General features: G+C 40.7%; 5 protein-coding genes across 5 annotated transcripts; 3 read left to right on the forward strand and 2 right to left on the reverse strand.

Annotated features, from left to right (window-relative positions):
• Window positions 1-57: 57 nt before the first annotated feature.
• Cbr-cdt-1 lies at window positions 58-2,544 on the reverse strand (the record flags this gene model as incomplete). The annotated part of the gene is made up of 6 exons (XM_045243159.1): window positions 58-220; window positions 270-727; window positions 763-867; window positions 1,200-1,357; window positions 1,402-2,425; window positions 2,476-2,544. 6 exons carry the CDS (start codon window positions 2,542-2,544, stop codon window positions 58-60), a joined length of 1,977 nt encoding a protein of 658 aa, XP_045095585.1.
• A 435-nt stretch (window positions 2,545-2,979) lies between these two features.
• On the forward strand, window positions 2,980-4,030 carry CBG14979 (the record flags this gene model as incomplete). The annotated part of the gene is made up of 3 exons (XM_002639106.1): window positions 2,980-3,230; window positions 3,383-3,881; window positions 3,929-4,030. The coding sequence occupies 3 exons, from the start codon at window positions 2,980-2,982 to the stop codon at window positions 4,028-4,030; spliced, it is 852 nt and encodes a 283-aa protein (XP_002639152.1).
• A 260-nt stretch (window positions 4,031-4,290) lies between these two features.
• On the forward strand, window positions 4,291-6,404 carry Cbr-cogc-1 (the record flags this gene model as incomplete). Its single annotated transcript, XM_045243170.1, has 9 exons — window positions 4,291-4,358; window positions 4,405-4,569; window positions 4,618-4,697; window positions 4,741-4,826; window positions 4,872-5,211; window positions 5,273-5,438; window positions 5,483-5,663; window positions 5,716-5,867; window positions 6,074-6,404. The coding sequence occupies 9 exons, from the start codon at window positions 4,291-4,293 to the stop codon at window positions 6,402-6,404; spliced, it is 1,569 nt and encodes a 522-aa protein (XP_045095586.1).
• Window positions 6,405-6,754: 350 nt separating this feature from the next.
• Window positions 6,755-8,238, reverse strand: CBG14981 (the record flags this gene model as incomplete). Its single annotated transcript, XM_002639108.1, has 5 exons — window positions 6,755-7,084; window positions 7,136-7,567; window positions 7,621-7,732; window positions 7,781-7,906; window positions 7,955-8,238. The coding sequence occupies 5 exons, from the start codon at window positions 8,236-8,238 to the stop codon at window positions 6,755-6,757; spliced, it is 1,284 nt and encodes a 427-aa protein (XP_002639154.1).
• Window positions 8,239-10,120: 1,882 nt separating this feature from the next.
• CBG25217 lies at window positions 10,121-14,698 on the forward strand (the record flags this gene model as incomplete). The annotated part of the gene is made up of 7 exons (XM_045243182.1): window positions 10,121-10,142; window positions 11,770-11,779; window positions 13,611-14,054; window positions 14,098-14,206; window positions 14,254-14,394; window positions 14,448-14,520; window positions 14,619-14,698. 7 exons carry the CDS (start codon window positions 10,121-10,123, stop codon window positions 14,696-14,698), a joined length of 879 nt encoding a protein of 292 aa, XP_045099615.1.
• Window positions 14,699-15,260: the final 562 nt, after the last annotated feature.

The raw sequence follows: 15,260 nt of genomic DNA on the forward strand, positions 1-15,260 counted from the left end.
TATTGGAATCTTAATTGAACGGTAGCGAGAACAAAATGAGAGCAGTATTTTACAAGTTCAGGCAAACTTCAGAGCTCTGGCTGCCTTCGGCCTGGGTGTGTGACTCATTTGAGAAACTTGATTATTTCTTTGAGCATCAATCTTTTGTTGTGTCTTGTCAAGCTCCTCGACCAGAATCTCACTGATAGCTTCAATGTTGTTATCGTTGAAGCGGAGGTATCTGAAATGAATTGAATAAGAAATATTTGAACAGACAGAAAAAAACTCACTTTTTATTCATGAAAGTAGCTTCAGTGATATACATCGGTGCAACCTCACACATCAACTTCAAATGATCGGTGATGTCCGGAATAGTCGTGGGATTTGACGAACTAAACTGTACAAATTTGGCGATCGTCTCCATTTCCATCGTCTGCGCCCTTTTGGCGGTGTAATGATTGCAGACAATGCGTACATATCGTTCTTTCAGTAGTGTCAGACGCTGCTTTCTTCTTTCTAAATCCTTGTCGACACATGCATCGGCTGCTTTTTTGATAGCTTCTTTAGCGCGGATTCTCTCCAACAAGGACATTGATCCCTTGCTTTTCTGTTCTTTCTGCATTTCAGAAAACTTCTTCGGAGACAACGGCACATCACCCGATGTCGTGGCTTTTTTAGGACTTTTCAGATCCGAAATGATCCTCTGAACAGAAGACGGCAATGAGACTTCCTCCAAGTCGATTTGCTTCTCAAGTGCTTCCCGCATTCCGATATGAATCGAACTTTTCTGAATCGGCGGCTCAGGAAGCTTGATTTTTGGCAGAATTGGACAGTGTTTTTCAAGACGAAACAGAGGATGTAATCTTTGCAAGTTGTGCATATTTGGCACTGAAAAAATCAACGATGTTTTAGAAGACCTACAGAAAATCAATTTCGCTGACATATTTGATCGGAAAAAACTCAGATCATAGACGTTTGGAGAGCCATTTTCATACCATTTTCTCGTCAATTTTAGAAGAAAAAACCATTTCACAAAATATGCCTCTAATTATAGGGAATCAAATTTTGGACGCCAAACAGCGCTGATGACGGCACAATTACTTTTACGATTTAAAAGAAATCTTACATCCTTGAGACTCGAGAAACTCGGCGTGCCGCTCAATCACGATAGTCGAGAGTTTGTGCCGGAAAATATGAGCTCGATCTCTCTGTCGGGCCGCATCAAGTCGAACCCGGGCATCTATTTCGGGTTTCCTTGGAACCGGTTGAACTTTCTTTCTTGGGCTTTTTTTAGGAGAAAGTAATTTAGAAGGGCAGACAAGAGGCACGTCGTCATCATCTAGAGATTGTGCCTTCTCAACCACATATCCCCGTAAATCTGAAAGTTTATCTTTATATAGATTGAATGAAAGAAACATTTACCATCGACAAGATTCGGTCGAACTTCTAATTCATACTTGCCACCTTGTCCGAACGCTCTCCGCTGCTCACGCATTTCTACATGATAGGATTCAGGGTACACATGAAGAATTTGAGATAGATGCTCATCAGAAAAATCTTTTCCCGAAGTCGTTCTAACACTTTTGAACAATTCAGAAGCCAAACAAGTTCTGTTTTGGCCCATAAAAATGGATGCGATTTGGTCTACTCGTTTGAATGAGTCGGCGAGATGTGCATATGTAGAAGGAAGCTCAATTCGTTGGCGTGCACTTTCTTTTACTTCTTCTGTTAGCTTGGAAACTTTCAAATATTCAGCCGTCATTCTTTTCCCTTCCTCCTCATGAGCATCGTCTTGTTCCTCGCGAATCTTCTCGGCGGATTTTTGCATGTTGAATCCAGGAACGACATAATCGGGTACAGACTTTTTCGGAGTGAACAATGCACGAGCACTCTTTGACTTTGATGGCGACAATGATGACTCAACTATTTTCTTCTTTGGCGATTTCAGCATTTCAGCGTGTTCCTCGACCACCTTTGCTTTGTTCTTTGAATTCTGTGCATGGATTGCCTTTGCAGCTCCTTTGGCAGCCAATCTCGCTTGCAAATCTGCCACAGTTCTTATCCCTGTTTTCTTTTTTCTAGGTCCGGATGCTTCCATTAATTCATCTAAGGCTGACTTTTCTACGGTCGCATTCTCGAGAACAATGTCCTGAGCGTCGATCGGAAGACATGGGGCTTCTTCTCCTTGAGCAGTAACTTCCCTAGATTTCTTGGGAGGTGTTCCCGTCACTTCTGGAGTTGAAAGTTCCGCTTGGCGAGTTGGAGTCCGCTCTCGAGTACGGGATTCCTTTTTCTTGAATACGGGAGCAATGGGCGCGTTATCGAACGAAGCGGGTGTTTCCTGTTCTTCTTTTACTGTCACAAGTTTCGCTTCAATTCGACGTTCAAGAGGTACGGTACCTTCAATTAACTTTTTCTCTCCTCGTGATCTCGGTTTCCTTGTTGTCTGGAAAACATAATTAGAATATCAATTTTGCGCTGAATATCTGTGAATACCTTGAAAAAATCAGTCACCACTGTTTGCGGAGTTTCACTCCGAGCTCGGGACCTGGTAACTCTTGACATGATCAAAATTGAATAATTGCAGCAATGATATAAATTTGTTTAAAAATGTTCTCAATGTATACCAAAATGGGAAAATAAAACAGATGCAGGGTCGACGATTTGAACATGTTCAAAATTTCCCGCATTTTTTGTGTGCGATAGGGCGCGCATGAAACTTCTGCGTCTCCCTTTCTCGCACACTGCCTCACATCGCCTTCAAAACGCTTCAATGCTGACAATTGATCGCATTTCCACGTTTCTCACATCTTCTGTTTGGAAGATATTCAAAGATTCAATGTTTCATAAAGTTTTTGAATGTCAGTGTTAGTTCAGCCTAAAATCCTTTATCCAGTAATCACAGAAATGTCCAGCAATTGTAGAATTGGTCTTTCTTCAATATCTAAAACCTTTTTCATTTTCTAGCTAATTTATCTATTTATTTTTTAAGATTATACAATGCCAGTTATCATCGTTAAAGACGATGAAGATTTCAAGACTCAACTCTCTCTGGCCGGTGCTAAGCCTGTCATCGTGGATTTCACAGCCGTTTGGTGCGGGCCATGCAAAATGATCGCTCCAGCATTTGAAGCATTGTCTAATCAGCATCTTGGAGCTGTTTTCCTCAAAGTCGATGTTGATGTCTGTGAAGCAACTTGTGCTACTTACGGCGTTAGCTCAATGCCAACATTCATCGTGTTTCAGAATGGGTAGGTCTAAATTTGATTGGTTTACAAGGCTGGGTACTAAGATGTATTCAAATCTCGACGGTATTTAGTCTTCTTCCTTCCCTAAAAATTCCTTTCGAGAGAGTGAGAGTGATGCCCCGCATGATCAATAAGTTCTCAAAAATCAATTTCAGAAGAAATGTGGAAACCATGAAAGGAGCAAATAGAGAAGGCTTGGAAGCTATGGTCAAAAAGTTCACAGACAACTCGTCAAGCAGCTCCTTAGTCAACGGTCAGCTTGATTTGACCGCTCTCATTGATAAGAAGCAAATGGAGTGCTTGAACGGATGTGACGATACTCCTTTGGATCGTTTCATCGAAGGAAACTGCAATTTAGTGTCAGACTGCGATGAACAACTAATTGTTTCTCTTCCATTCAATCAACCAGTGAAAGTGCACTCCGTCCTTATTAAAGGTGTGGCTGACCGTGCACCAAAAAAGGTCAAGGTGTTCATCAACCTACCGAAGACCATCGACTTCGATAATGCATCTGGCCTCGAACCAACACAGTTGCTTGAATTCGATGAATCTTCCACAAACGGAGATGGCCAGATTCAGGCACTGAAATACGTAAAGTTCCAGAATGTTCAGAACATTCAGTTCTTTATTGAAGACAACATCGGAGGAGGAGATGTAAGTTTGATATATCAAATTTTCAATTTCTAACTATTTTCTCTTAGGTGACCGAAATTGTCAAACTGACGGTCTTCGGAACTGCTCTGTCAGCAATGAATATGAACGAGTTCAAGAGAGTTGCCGGAAAAGCAGGAGATGCTCACTGATTTCATTGACTCTCATATATTGCTCATCAACCCAAATTAATTATTGATTTGAAACACCAAACTATTTTGATTCTCTTTTCTTGTCCCAGTTGCTTCTAATGTATGTGTAAAGCATAACTTATTATTCATTATCGCATCGTCACATGAATAAACATTTCACTCCAACTTCTAAATTTTCAAATTGCGGTCATTTTCCGAGGATCTCTATATTCACAAAAAACAGAAAAAATGAAACGATTGAAAAGTGTCAACCTTTATAGATGGACGTCGATCGCTTGATGCGCGATCTGACAGTCGATCAATTGGAGAATATTCAACAGAACCTAGAGTAAGATTTTCAAATCTGAATCGGTAATTACGATAAAATTCTTCAGAAAAGAAATGGAGGGTAAGCGAGAAAGCCTCCGCGAAATGGTAGGCCGACGCTACCGAGATGTTCTCGAAGCTTCGTCTGAAGTTCGTCAAGTTTGTACATTAGCCGAGAAACTTGCTTCCGACATTGCCAACACTCGAATCAGTTATCAGTCTAATCCTCTGCGGTAAATCTCAAGCATTTCCAGTTCTAAATTGCTGTCTAGTCTTTGCAGAACGGGAAGTAAGGATGAACAAAAAGCCGGAGAACATCTTTATGCTGTAAATTATTTGATATCGAGCATAGGGAACGATGGTAGAACTGTTATGTAGTAAATGATACAATGAACATGTTTCAGGCGGTGAACCACTTGATGATATAGTAGCGTTTTGCATGGTCGAACATCTACAGAAGCAGCTCATCAGTAATCATTCATCTCCAGTGGTAAGTTCTTCAAACATGGTGTACTGCACTAATATAACAATTTAGATTCATAAAACTGCGAGAGGGCTGACGAACCGTGTAGTTGCGACTCGATCTGAACTTGAATTTCAAAACACTTCTACACTTTTGGATATTTCCCGGTCAGACTGGGCTACCAATCAACTGGCCGCGATTGCGTTACTTGAAGGAAAAGAAATTGGACAACTTCTGGATCTGTATCTCGAGAAACGGTTCGATTATATAAAAGGCCTTATTGAAGATTCAGCGACTATTCTGAGCATAGTTGATGAAATAAAGAAGACACTAACGGTTGTCGAAGAATTGTTCGTACATGGAGAACTTATTCATGCCATTCATTCAGTTTGTAATGGGCAATATAGATGTGGTGAGTTACAATTTATGAATTCGAATTTATGGGTTTCTCAACTTCCACAAGGTTACTACAGAACTCATACGCGAAATGTGCGCTGATCAGTCATATTCGTTCGAAAGAACTATAAACGAGGACTCTGATCGAGTTTGGAGACATATGAGAGAGAAGCTCAGCGGAAGAAGTGCTGGAACATTACAGTCTCAGTTCGTTGGAGAAAAGTGTGCTGAATGGATCGATAGGTTTCTAACTTTGACTTTACTGTCTTCCATTCTTCTATTTCCAGGACTTGTCTGGTTACTCACAAGTTGGTATCCGAAGTTTGCGAATACTTCGACAGCTTAGATCAGATCATCGATCTTCTCCAAGCAATCACCTTGTCCCTGAAGCAAGATTGGCCGAAAATCGGATCTAACCGAACTGTTTATGAAAAACTTCTTCAGACCGCAGTAGTGGATAAAGCACAGGTTTGTGTAAAAAGTGAAATATTTCATTAAAAAAATAATTATGATGTTTCAGGTGCTACTAGTTCAAATGATAGAATCAATTGAAATTGCTGCGAAGAAAAGATTCGAATCCACAAGTGACGGGCCTTCAACTGCTATCTTTGATGAACGCACTTATCGTCCGGACTCACAGTCTCATATTGGGATATCAACGCAACTTTACAAGTAAGTGATTAAAATAATCTTGTTTATATTGCTATATTACATCCTGCAAAACATAATGAGACCTAGAAAAGTATTGTGTTTTGTACTGACTAGAAAAGCATGTTTCAATCTCCAAATTATCAAAGAAATAAATATAAAACTCTGAAACCTGAACTGATATGTTAGGTTAGTTAATTGATCTCCTTCATATAGCTTCCATCATTTAGATGCGTCAAAACTCTATGGGAATCGCTTGAACAACTGAACGAAAAGTGCTCTCAATTCGAAACAATTTGTGCTCCAATGGCAGATACAAAAATTGCTAGCGCAATGAAGGAAAAGATGGCAACGAATGTTCTACAATTACTACTCCGTTTATGCGAACTTCATTCGGATCAACAAAATGAGTCGACGAGAAGTTTGTCTAGAGCTCGATTGGCTTTGGCTCTCGTTCACTCAGAATCTACACTGATCAGCACTCTCCTCGACAAAGACTCACAACGCATAACGTCTCTCAATCAACGACTCCATGCAATAATTGAGAAGAATCTTGTGTAAGTGAAATTTCAAAACATGGATTTATTAGGAAACGGGGGTCAATATGGTTTCGAATCACAATTATATTTTAACACAGAGAAAGAAAAAGGCGCTCGGTTGATTTTGATAGTGGATTCAAAGGGAAAAAGGATATTGCATGAAAAGGGGATTTATGATAATCACAGTGTAGGTTTCACCTATTGAGATTGTTGACATGAGAGATGACAAACAATAAAACTTAGCGGACTGAGAAGGCAAGTAGACAAAATGGTACGCGAATAGCTATAAAATGAGTGTTCTGAGGTAAGCGGGTTTACGACTAGATTCAAAACTAAAAAAAGCACAAAAAAGAAAAAAAGAGTTGGCGTTAATCATTTCTGATAAAGAAGACGAATTACTCTGAGCAGATGGTTGAAGCATTTGTCAGCGAAGCAACGACGGAAGAAGTATTCATATGCATATGGTTCCTGGCTCACATTAGGGACTTGGTTCATCTCAGTCTTGATAAATTGTTTGGAACGTTCCTGCTCGTTGAAATCTAGCCAAACGTCACAGATTGATTTCACCTTGTAGTGATTGAAAAGAGCGTTTGAGATCTCCTCTTGTTGACCGAATCGCTCCATGAATGAGTCACGCATCACAACAATACTTCCTGGTTGAACACATTCGAGTAGAGCTCTTTCTAAGTCGTGTACATTGTGCTGAAACTTTCGAATAATCAAAATATATAATTAATTGAAAATAATACTCACCAGTGGAAAATCAACCGACTTGATTTTGTCATCTGCCAGTGAAATGAATACGGTTCGGGTTGTATAGTGTCGAGTTCTCCTGTTTCGAGTTTTATTGCTAAGTTGCTCCGTAGACAAAGTTTCGACAACTTCTACGATTCTGTGGGGGCCACCAATAGGAACATTTGAAGTGATGATCGTATCACACCAGTTTTGAATAATATCTCGCATGAATCCAATAGTATTGTATATCGTTTCTTCTACTAGTCTGTTTTCACCCATCAATCGATTGTATTCTGTGATGGATAGTCCTGGATTCTCACACCAAATGAGCATGAAAATGAAGAATTTGTTGAGTGGCATCCGGGAATAGAATAGAAATGTTCCTTCGTATACCGAGATCTTTGTGATTATTCGCTTTTCTCTTCTCTTACGACATGACCTGCATCGCCACTGAAATTTTTTTTTTTTTGGAAGCTTGGATTTGAATAGTGAGCACCGCTTACCACAAAACCGTTGGCATGTTTGATCAAACTCATGAGCTGATCTTTTGGACAGTCTTGCACACGGCACACTCTTGTATTAGGAATAAGGCCATATCGAGCTAGGAATTGAATTCTTAAAAAAGATTTCTAGAATTATTTTTTTAAGGATTAATTTGCATACCCAAGTTTTGGATCAGAGAAAATCCTTTGCAAAATTTCACTGTTGAAGTCGACATTTAAAACTTCTTCTGGACCTGCTACTTCAGTACCATCCAAAATTGTGAATTTTCCGCGATCTGGTCGGCTTCTGGAAATAATTCATTTAATTTTGAGTCATTTACTTCTATAAACATACCCTGGTGTTTTCCTAATGGGTGTGTGAGTGCCACTGTTAGACCGAGGAGGTGATGGATTCGGAAACCTGCCAGTTCCGATTGGTAGCTGCATAGAATTGAAAACACTTGGATTGATGAGAGCAGAAATGTCGATCTTCATTTCGTCATCACTGTTCACTTCCATATCGTATTCCTCATCATGATTCTCCATATTAGGAGAGTTTGCTAATGCTGTCAATGCATCGACAATGGATGAATCCGACAATACATGCGGATTGGCAATGAGGTACTCTAACGAGTTCATGGCTCAAATCACCTGAAATGAAACACCAATATGAAGGAGAGTCTTTGCATAGTTTCATCATTAAATATTCAACTTCCTGGTTCCTGTTATCCTAACTATCATCACAAATACAGAAACAAGGAAGTTGAAAAAAGTGTACTTGAAGCTAAAAAAGGAGAAGAAAAATCGAAAATTGTGGCCGAATTTTTACAGTATGATAACGTGGCAATAACAGAGAGGTCCTAAACAAACATAGTCAGCCAGAGACACACGCTCTGACGCACTGTATTATGGAACTGTGGGGACCGTGTGGAGCGAAGCGGCAAACTTCGGACGAAAGAAAAGAGAGAAAGAGAGAACCAATGAAAAGAGAGAAAAGGATGGTCGAGGACATTTTGACTGTGGTTGGTGTTAGTTAAAACGGGAGTGAAGTGACTGGAGTGGTGCGCAATAGGAGGGATCTACTGAACGGGGCCACGACACCGAAGGGGGAAAACGGGAGAAGAGACCATTGAAGACATTCAGTCAGTAGTTGGCTGGCGCTGCACGAACAGGTCTCTCCTTCCATCTCTTTCGGAAACTTCTCATTTTGCGCGATCTCTCCCTTCTACCGCACTACTCACGGTCCTCGAGAGAGACTATTCAAAGAGAGAGCGAGGCGATACACGAAAGAAAAGACTCACTTTCGCGTCCCTTTCTTGTCCCGATCCGTATTTAATTGCAGACTGTATTCGAAATGGGTTACTCCGAAAGGTGGTCCACTAGTTACGATTACCGTATAATTTAAACAACTAGGCGTATGGGAATATATGGGACGAGATTCTAGGAAACGGAACTGTTCATAGTCTTCAGAAATACAGTTGAGCATGCTACAGTAACTCCTCGATTCTACGAAGAAGCCAAAATGTATTATATATGTTTTGAAATAGAATACGTTTAGAAAAAAGTTTTTCTAAATGTATAGCAAGGACCTGACACTCTCTGAACATTTCTTTGGCATCACGGGACAAACTAAGTTGAAGACCAGATGCGCGAAATTTCTGCTGCTGCTGCTGGCAAGGTACACGGTGTTTGTCCATGACACATGTATGAATCACGACTAACTACAAATTCGAAAACGGAACCATAACATTCGGAGCCATTAGATATTGAAAGCAGAAGTGGACAAGTGGCTCAAAATTGTTGCCAATTAGGGGCGTGTTCTTTTTTTACCGGTTACGTTCCGATTCTCCTCCTCTCCTGACTGCTCTCAGTCTCCATTTCTCACTCGTTCTTTTCCGCTACGAAATAGGCAGTTGGGGCACAAAAAAGAGATGGGCGCCAGGCCAGTATCGATGATCGACGTCGATAGCAGCAATAAATGGCAACATTTTTGGAAGAAACAGCTCGTGAAACTCTAGGAGTGACACCTAGTGATAGCGAAAAAGTTAGGATTGAAAATAAAACTGATAAGAGAGAAGAAGTATTGTATGGTGACAAGGACCCGAACTGTTTGTGTATTCGGGACAGCCTGCTGACAGACGACTAAAGACAGATAGGGAGAGATGTTTGCGGGGGAGGCGGTCCATACCGTCGGACCTTGGAATCGGAAGAATCTACACGAAAGACTATCCCTGGGCTTATTGTTTACGGCGTTGAACTGAGCGAAGATGGGACGCACTTATGTTTGTCTCAGCGCGGCGAATGATGGTTCCGTCCACCGGTAGCTGCTTTTGTTTTTATTGATCGTTCGATTCTCTCTCTCTCTCTCGAAGAGAACGCTTCATGTTCGTTGCATCAGAGGCAAACCGTTTTGGGCGCTGAGGAGAGGAGGGAGTAGTGCGGCGGTGGTGGTATCCGTTATTTTTGTTGCCGAGGACCGGTGAGGAACAAAGAGGACACAAATCGAATTGCGATGCAAATCATGCCCACCGTCCCGCAGGTTCGTATTTATTTTCCAGTTGGAAGGAGTCCACTTACAGAGCGGTTGAGAGTAACTTTTGGAAATGATGACAACGTGCGGTAGGCACCAACCGGCACATTCTTATCACGATGTTTGGTCCAACGGTCTTGAATTTTTCGATTCTGAACTACTTCTGCATCATTTTTTGAGGGCAGAGGGAACCACACAATTGGGAACTTTCAAAGATGTTCTCTGAAGCATACTACGGAAACAAAGATCATACTGTAGAATGGAGCATTATTAATCTCCAAGGACCGAATAAAAAACATCCAACTGATTTCCAACGTTGGCGAATCAAAGTTTGCTAGTCACAACTTTAAAAAATATATTTCATGAAAAGGCAATCTCTAGGAAGATGCTGCTGCCAAGGACCGTGGGCGGGTCCAGAAACGAGGCTAGCGTTCGAGCGCCTGATTGAACCTCGAAAGTTTTTGTCCGAGGTGAATTGTTGCGAATTTATTGTGGTCTCTGGTATTTCTCTGCGTCTCGTTCGGTTTACTGTAGAAGTATTCTGTATTTTGGCGCCCACCCGCGTCGCCGACGACAACGAATCACATTGCGCAGCAGCAACAACAGAAATGTTTCTGTGTGCCCGCAAGGCGGGATGGACGGGTCTCTCTACGAATCCATCGCTATTTTTCAAGAATCAGGACCTTGTTGGACTGTCCTTGCTATTCCGTAGTTTTTCTCTTTCTCTCTTTCATATCTCCGACTGTCTGAGTGTCTTTCGAAACAGCCTCGGCGCGGTCTACATTATTGTGTGTGTGTATTCTCTCGAGTACGGACCTCGAGGGCCGATTGCGCATCGCGCGCGCATTCCGAAGGATCACTCAATTCGAGGAGTCGCCGACGATTTTCGTACGGCGGTGGCGCCGCAGTCAGCCATGTATACACAACCGGCCCCGTTTGCCTGTCGATTCGTTTCGATTCGTTTCGATTCGTTTCTTCACATACACACATAGAGAGGCACCTCTCCTCTCTCTGGTCGGCCGCAGATTCCATTTCGATTGTGAGCGTTTTGTTTGGAGGCGCACCTACACGTCACAAGTCCTCACAGTTCAGTTAAAGTCAGGTCCCATCTCGAGGAATGTTTGATGGAGAAAGGACAGAGAAAAGAGCGACAGAAAATGGATGAAAAAAAAACATACGGTTGCTTGAAAGCGGTGGAGGTGCTACAGGAAACATTTGAAAGGATTCAAGAAACAAATCGTCAGATTGTTATTGTTTTTAGAAAGATTCAGTTTAATTACAACCTAATTCAATAGTGACGTATTTCACTAAACCATGGTACCTACAGGACGGACACAGGGATCTCAGAATCTTGTATGAACGGGAAAGAAAGCAAACACTGAGTTTTGTTTGTGCCTTTTTTCACAGGCACTCAAAATAAAATTCTCTTTACCAGGCCCTCCCGTTGTGTATGAGGGGACTCAGAAAAGTTTCGTTCCGTGATCTCGAATGCTCATGGTTCCCAGCGAGCTCTGATCCTTCTATTAACTTTCACATAATCGGCTGCATCATAACTCTTTTCGTGTTTCGATTCTCCGCTACTTCCACTATCTCTCAGTGTGCCAATGCTTATCACAAGGAACCTTCCCAACTATGCGGAGCAAAGGCGAGGTGCTCCCTAAAGTGCAAGATAGTATTGCTGACTTGGCAGATTGACTGTCCTCCGATAAGATACCTGGTGTCACATGAAGCATCGGGACGTTTGTGCTGAAGTGTGTTTCGAACCCCTCAATCAGCAAAAATCGTCTTCGATGGCCGCACACTTTTTCTTTTTCTCACAAGCAAACAACCTTGAAAGTTTGAAAATTTTCACAAGCGCCCGAGAGATTTTCGGCCCGACGTATGTATCGTTTGAATACAGACATTGGACACAAAAAGGAATGAGAATTGGAAATTGCACTTTAAGGCCACTGTCTAAAGGCTAACGAGGCAATGGAGATTACGGTAATGGATAGAATAGAGCATGAAAGGTGTTATGTCTTATTGTTCATGAGATACTCTAATGGAATGGGATAGTAATTTGAGTTTTGAAATGTATTTTGAATCTAGAGAAGATTGTTTTTTTAGAAACTAAAGTACCTATTTTATCTGGAATTCAAAAGTCTGTAGAAAATAAAATAGCAATATTTTTTAGTGAGAAGGTAAACGAATTCTGCCACAACAGCTGGATGACGACGACGACAAAATGGAGCTACTTTGTGAAAGAGGGATCCCTAATCTGGGCGCCACCGATGCCTGCTGATATCAGGACTCGCTGTGTTTTTCAGTGAAAACCAGGTCCTCTCTGCCTTCTTCGCCTTCTTCTTCTGCTTCTAGAGGGGCCCTTCTTTCCTTTGCTTTTCCGCTCACCCTCGCCATTTTTCTCTACCCCTAGCTTATCAACGCCACACAAATCCCCAGTGAGAGACTGGAGGCAAAGGAGGCGTCTGCAGTGATATACATATTCCATATATATATATAATAACTCACTAATCAGATGTGGTGTCGGAGAGAAAGAGAGCCGCCTTTTTTTCCGCCCCGAAAAAAAAACGAGATAATATAGAGGAGAAGGGTTTGAAAAATGAGGCACAAAACAACCATAGAAACGGGGCCCTGACGAGAGGAGGAGGGGCCCGCTTTGCTTATCACAGCTTTCGGTTTTGGTTTCAACAAAACGCTTTCGTCTCTGCCATAATGCACACGTTTTTTCCGTCTCCTTCTCTCTATCAGAATGCGTTGTTTGGTGAGGCCGTAATTGACGTGGTCTTCAGTAACTCCAAAACAGGGAAGAGAGAGCATTTTCAGAACGGTGAATCATGAAAGATAAAACGAAATATGTGCGAAAAAGAATTGACCTTCAAACCGAAACATTGAATTTCACTTAACACTGATGGGTGTATGTGAAGGCGTGAAGATATTCATATACTTTCAAGGTTTTCATTACGATAACATCGAAAAGAGAAATGGTCCTTGTCAAGCGAATTTCATCAAAAAGGGAATCTTGCAATAGGTGTGATTCATAAATTCAAAAAAAGATTCAATGGGATATAAAATCAGAATGATAACAGAGAATGTTCTAAAAATAAAAAGGAGTGAAAAAAGAAATAAGAGAGATAAGAATGGGCTTCGATTGCTTATCTTCGTTCCCCTTGAAATCTAATAGACTACGAACACAAAATTGAAGATATTTAGAAGTTGTACATTAAGTATGTTGTACTTCAATCAAAGTACATCAAATTTTGCATTCAGTACTCTAAAAGAGTATTGATTAAGTTTCCTATGCTCACAGAATCATGTGTATTTTGAGAAAATAGGAAATATCTAAAGTTCGAATCTAATAGCAACTTCAAGATTTTCGAAATAACACAAATTCTCGGTGTCAGTTGATTATAGGGTGCCTGTCTTTTTTCGAAATTGAGTTCGACTACTAGTAAAGAATAACTTGATAAAAGCTGTATTTCAGGGATTTCTGCAAAGATGTCGTGGATGAATATGTCACCCATTCGAATCTTACCGAGTACTTGGAATCATTCGAAGGAGGAATGTATGCTCTTCGTTTGGTTATGGTATATAATTTCAACATTTTCCTATCAATATTCTTTCAAACACAGGAATTCCAAACGGTTGAGCTCCCTGACGTCGGAGAGGTAACCATACCAATCGCTCTCTCACCATCCCTTCAAGCTATTCTGTTCGACATTTCGTGTCGTCTAGCAGAAGCATCTATTTCACACCTTCTGACCAAGAAAATCCGTAAACTACTTGGTGATCACATATCGTCGCGATTATCTGAATTGATTGGAGCACGGGTAGAAGAGCTGAAAGAAAGCTGGCACCTGCCCACTCGTTCCACACTGCAAGTTCTAATGGATTGTCAGTTACTCAATGCCATGTTTCCAAGTGAAAAGTGAGAGCAAAACCTCAGAATCCAGAAAAATAATGTAATTCAGAATGCGTTCGGTTTGTTCCGCGATCGAATCTCATCTAGATCCATTTGACGTGTCATTGCTCTCCTCTCTTCTAGCTGCTAATGTCAAGTTGGTTTATACTAGAACTCAGGTAGGATAATAAAACATGTGTGTTCAAAGTTTTTTTTCTTTTTCTAGGTTCTTTTTTCGTCTATTGTTGCTGACACATTTTCGAGCAAAGAAGTTCAACTCCCGTCATCTTTCTCAAAAATTCAAGATTTATCTGTGCACATTGAGCAACCTTCTCGTATTCCAACAGTTCCCAGACTTGATAGAACGGTAAGATAGAATTTTCTAGTTTATTTGTTAGTATCATTCTTCGCCTATTTCAGATGAATGGTGATAAAAAGAACGGCGGACCTAGACTGAAGAACAACAAGTATTTGGCAAATCCATCGCAACAAGGTAAATTGAATAGTTTCTTTTCTTTTAAATTTTGTGAACAACTACAATAATTCTATTGAATCTAAACAGCGACTCAGGCTGATTGGTTCATTTTTCAGGTTCCTCGAAAAGTACGCCATCGCTGAGTGCATTCTACGATAGAATTTCGTCCAGTTGGTTTGGTGGAGCTAATAATTAGATAGTCTAATATATAATTCTTCTTTTTTCAAAACTTTAATTGCTGGGACAAATCTATTTACTGTGATGTAAACTAATAACCACCGGGTTGTGGGAAATCAAATGTGATCCTTTTTTCATTGTCAGAATGAAGGTTAATTTTAAGACATTCTGTGTTTTTATTATTGTTCCATTTTTTCTCTCTACCACACACACACACACACACACAATCTGATTCATCGACCAAAAAACGGTCCACTCCGTATCAGAAAAAAAAACCAATTTCAGGTTATTTTGCGACTATAGTCCCGCGCTGTTTTGCGCTGTTCGCCGACTAATCACTACAAGACCACTATTTTGTGATTTTCTGATTTCAAATTTAGATCAACAAGGATGTATCCTTTTTTCACTTTTCTGAAGGCGGTGAAAAAAACTTTATGATTTGTTACAAGAATTGTTTTATGGATCTGGCCACCCGCAGAAGCATAAAATTCAGAGAAACACAAGAGGAACGTTGCAGAATCTTCAATCTGAAAATTTCAGAAAATATTCCGCAAGTTCTGAATTTTGCAGGATCTTTAAAT

Source organism: Caenorhabditis briggsae (genome assembly GCF_000004555.2).
Source record: "Caenorhabditis briggsae complete genome, chrI, whole genome shotgun sequence".
In the NCBI taxonomy this organism is placed as follows: Eukaryota; Metazoa; Nematoda; class Chromadorea; order Rhabditida; family Rhabditidae; genus Caenorhabditis; species Caenorhabditis briggsae.